The sequence below is a fragment of the Tasmannia lanceolata genome, unplaced genomic scaffold (assembly GCF_043159265.1).
Source record: "Tasmannia lanceolata isolate RefF3 unplaced genomic scaffold, GAP_Taslan_0.1 ptg000038l, whole genome shotgun sequence".
Lineage (NCBI taxonomy): Eukaryota > Viridiplantae > Streptophyta > Magnoliopsida > Canellales > Winteraceae > Tasmannia > Tasmannia lanceolata.
The window spans coordinates 2,376,920-2,379,255 of NW_027518715.1; the positions used below are offsets into that span (position 1 = coordinate 2,376,920).

The 2,336-nt window shown below is 42.3% G+C and overlaps 1 protein-coding gene across 1 annotated transcript; it reads left to right on the plus strand.

The window, feature by feature from the left end:
* The first annotated feature begins 1,027 nt into the window (after nt 1-1,027).
* On the plus strand, nt 1,028-1,534 carry LOC143862953 (uncharacterized). Its single transcript, XM_077373857.1, has one exon. It carries the CDS (start codon nt 1,028-1,030, stop codon nt 1,532-1,534), a length of 507 nt encoding a protein of 168 aa, XP_077229972.1.
* Nucleotides 1,535-2,336: the final 802 nt, after the last annotated feature.

Here is a 2,336-nt window from a genome sequence, read left to right on the forward strand (position 1 = left end):
ATAAAAGGCAGAAATAGGTGGATTTGCTTTTTGTTACCCTTTTTGCGTTCTTAAAAGATACCATCAACCTCGATCCCTCTCAATAGTTCTCTCTTTCTTTCTTTATATCACAGATTTTCAGATCCTCGTGATTCTCATATTCAGATTCAGATTTTTGCGGAGAAAACAGAGGAAAATTTACAACCGTTGAACAAGAACTTGTTACAAGTATAAAAAGTGGAAGAAGGAGATGATAAAGAAGGAAAGGAAAACGAAAATGGAAGAAAATGTTGCTGCAAAAATAACGATTGGTGTTTGCTTCATGGAAAAGAAGGTGAAATGCGGCTCGGAGGTTCTTTTCTTTCATCCCTGTTTTATCTTCTCATCATTATCAAAACACGTTACAGAAAAATCAAACCGATGCTTTTGATGTTTTTTTTTTTTTTAAATTTCTCATCACAGATCTCTTTCTCTTCTTCTTTTTTCGCAAGATTTTGATGTGTTTTTTCTTTTCGAATCGAGTCATCTGTATGATGCGGAACAGATCTCGTTCTCTTTTTTCTCAATGTTTCGAATCGGATAGACTGGAATTATGTTTACGTTTTTTATGTGTTTCTTTTTTCAACTGTTCTCTCCTCCAATGAGCCAGATCTTGGATAGGCTACAGGCGTTCGGAGAATTTGAGGTATCCGTTGTTTTTCGTAATAGATCTGGATTGGTTTTTGGATCGGTTGTTGATTGATTTGTTGTTTGCAATGCTATTTATATAAACAGGGCCATTGGTGAAGGTTGGGTAAACCCATAACCAAACCGAACCGAACCAATTTTATATGGTTCTGGTTCGGTTTGGTTCCACACATATATGGTTTGGTTCTGGTTCCAATTTCAGGGAACCGATTATATATGGTTCGGTTCTGGGTTTAGCCCAAAACCGAACCGAACCGAACCATGTCCACACATATATGGTTCGGTTCTGGTTCCAATTTCAGGGAACCGATTATATATGGTTCGGTTCTGGGTTTAGCCCAAAACCGAACCGAACCGAACCATGTCCACCCCTACCTCCAACAACGAAGCCGAGTACGAGGCACTTCTGGTAGGATTATCTCTAGCCCACGAATTGGAAGCCGATAGATTGAAAGCCCATTGCGACTCTCAACTCATCGTCGGACACATCAACGGACTGTATGAAGCAAAAGTTAAAAGGATGCTCAAATATTTGGAAAAAGTGAGAGAAAAAATCTCCCTTTTTGAAGAATTTGAAATTGTGCATATTTCGAATTCTCTTAACGCAAGAGCTGATGCTTTATCTAAGATGGCTTCCTCTGAAACCACCAGCTGGGGAAATGTATACACCGAGGTATTTTCCCGCCCTAGTACCGAGAGAGAGGAGGTTACCAACATTAATCATGAACCCAGTTGGATCGATCCCATAATACAGTACCTCAAAGATGGTATCTTGCCAGAGGACCGAAAGGAAGCGAGGAGAATTACTGCCAAATCCGCCCCTTATATCTTAAAAGGTGAAGCACTTTACAAGCGTTCATTTTCTTAGCCGCTCTTAAAATGTCTCCGACCTGCAGATGCCGACCGAGCAATGGCTAAGGTACATGAAGGCATATGTGGCGATCACTCAGGGGGCAAAGTGTTGGCTCACAAGATCCTTCGCCGAGGGTTCTTTTGGCCGACCATATTGGAAGATGCCCGGAATTATGTCAAGAGGTGCGAACAGTGCCAAAAGTTTTCTTCGGTACCTTGCCAGCCAACAACCCAATACTCCTCTATCTCCAGCCCAATCCCCTTTGCGATGTGGGGAATGGACCTATTAGGCCCCTTTCCACCATCGGTCGGCGGACACACAATGTTATATGTTGCGATAGACTATTTCACCAAATGGGTACAAGCCAAGGCAGTTAAAAAGGCCACCTCTAAGGCAACATAAACTTTTTCTACCATGACATCATATGTCGCTTTGGAAGACCAAAGGTGCTGGTTACCGACTATGGGCCCCAATTCGCTAGTGAACAATTCAGAAATTTTTGTGAAAGACTCATGATTGAACAAAGATTTACCTCGGTCGGACATCCCCAAGCTAATGGACAAGTCGAGGTAACCAACCGAATTCTACTTTAGAGTTTCAAAAGGAGAGTTGAAGATGCCAAAAACACTTGGGCGTCAGAATTACCGAATGTCCTATGGGCCTACAGAACTACCCCACGCACCGCAACGGGTGAATCTCCATTCAACCTAGCCTTCGGCGTTGAGGCAATCATCCCAGTTGAGATAGCCATCCCTTCTCCAAGGATCGAAAGCTATAATGAACAACTGAACGACGAACTCATGAGAAGCAGTTTGGA

Coding starts and splice junctions, on each gene's coding strand:
- LOC143862953 (XM_077373857.1), top strand. CDS start 1,028: ATGTCCACCCCTACCTCCAACAACGAAGCCGAGTACGAGGCACTTCTG.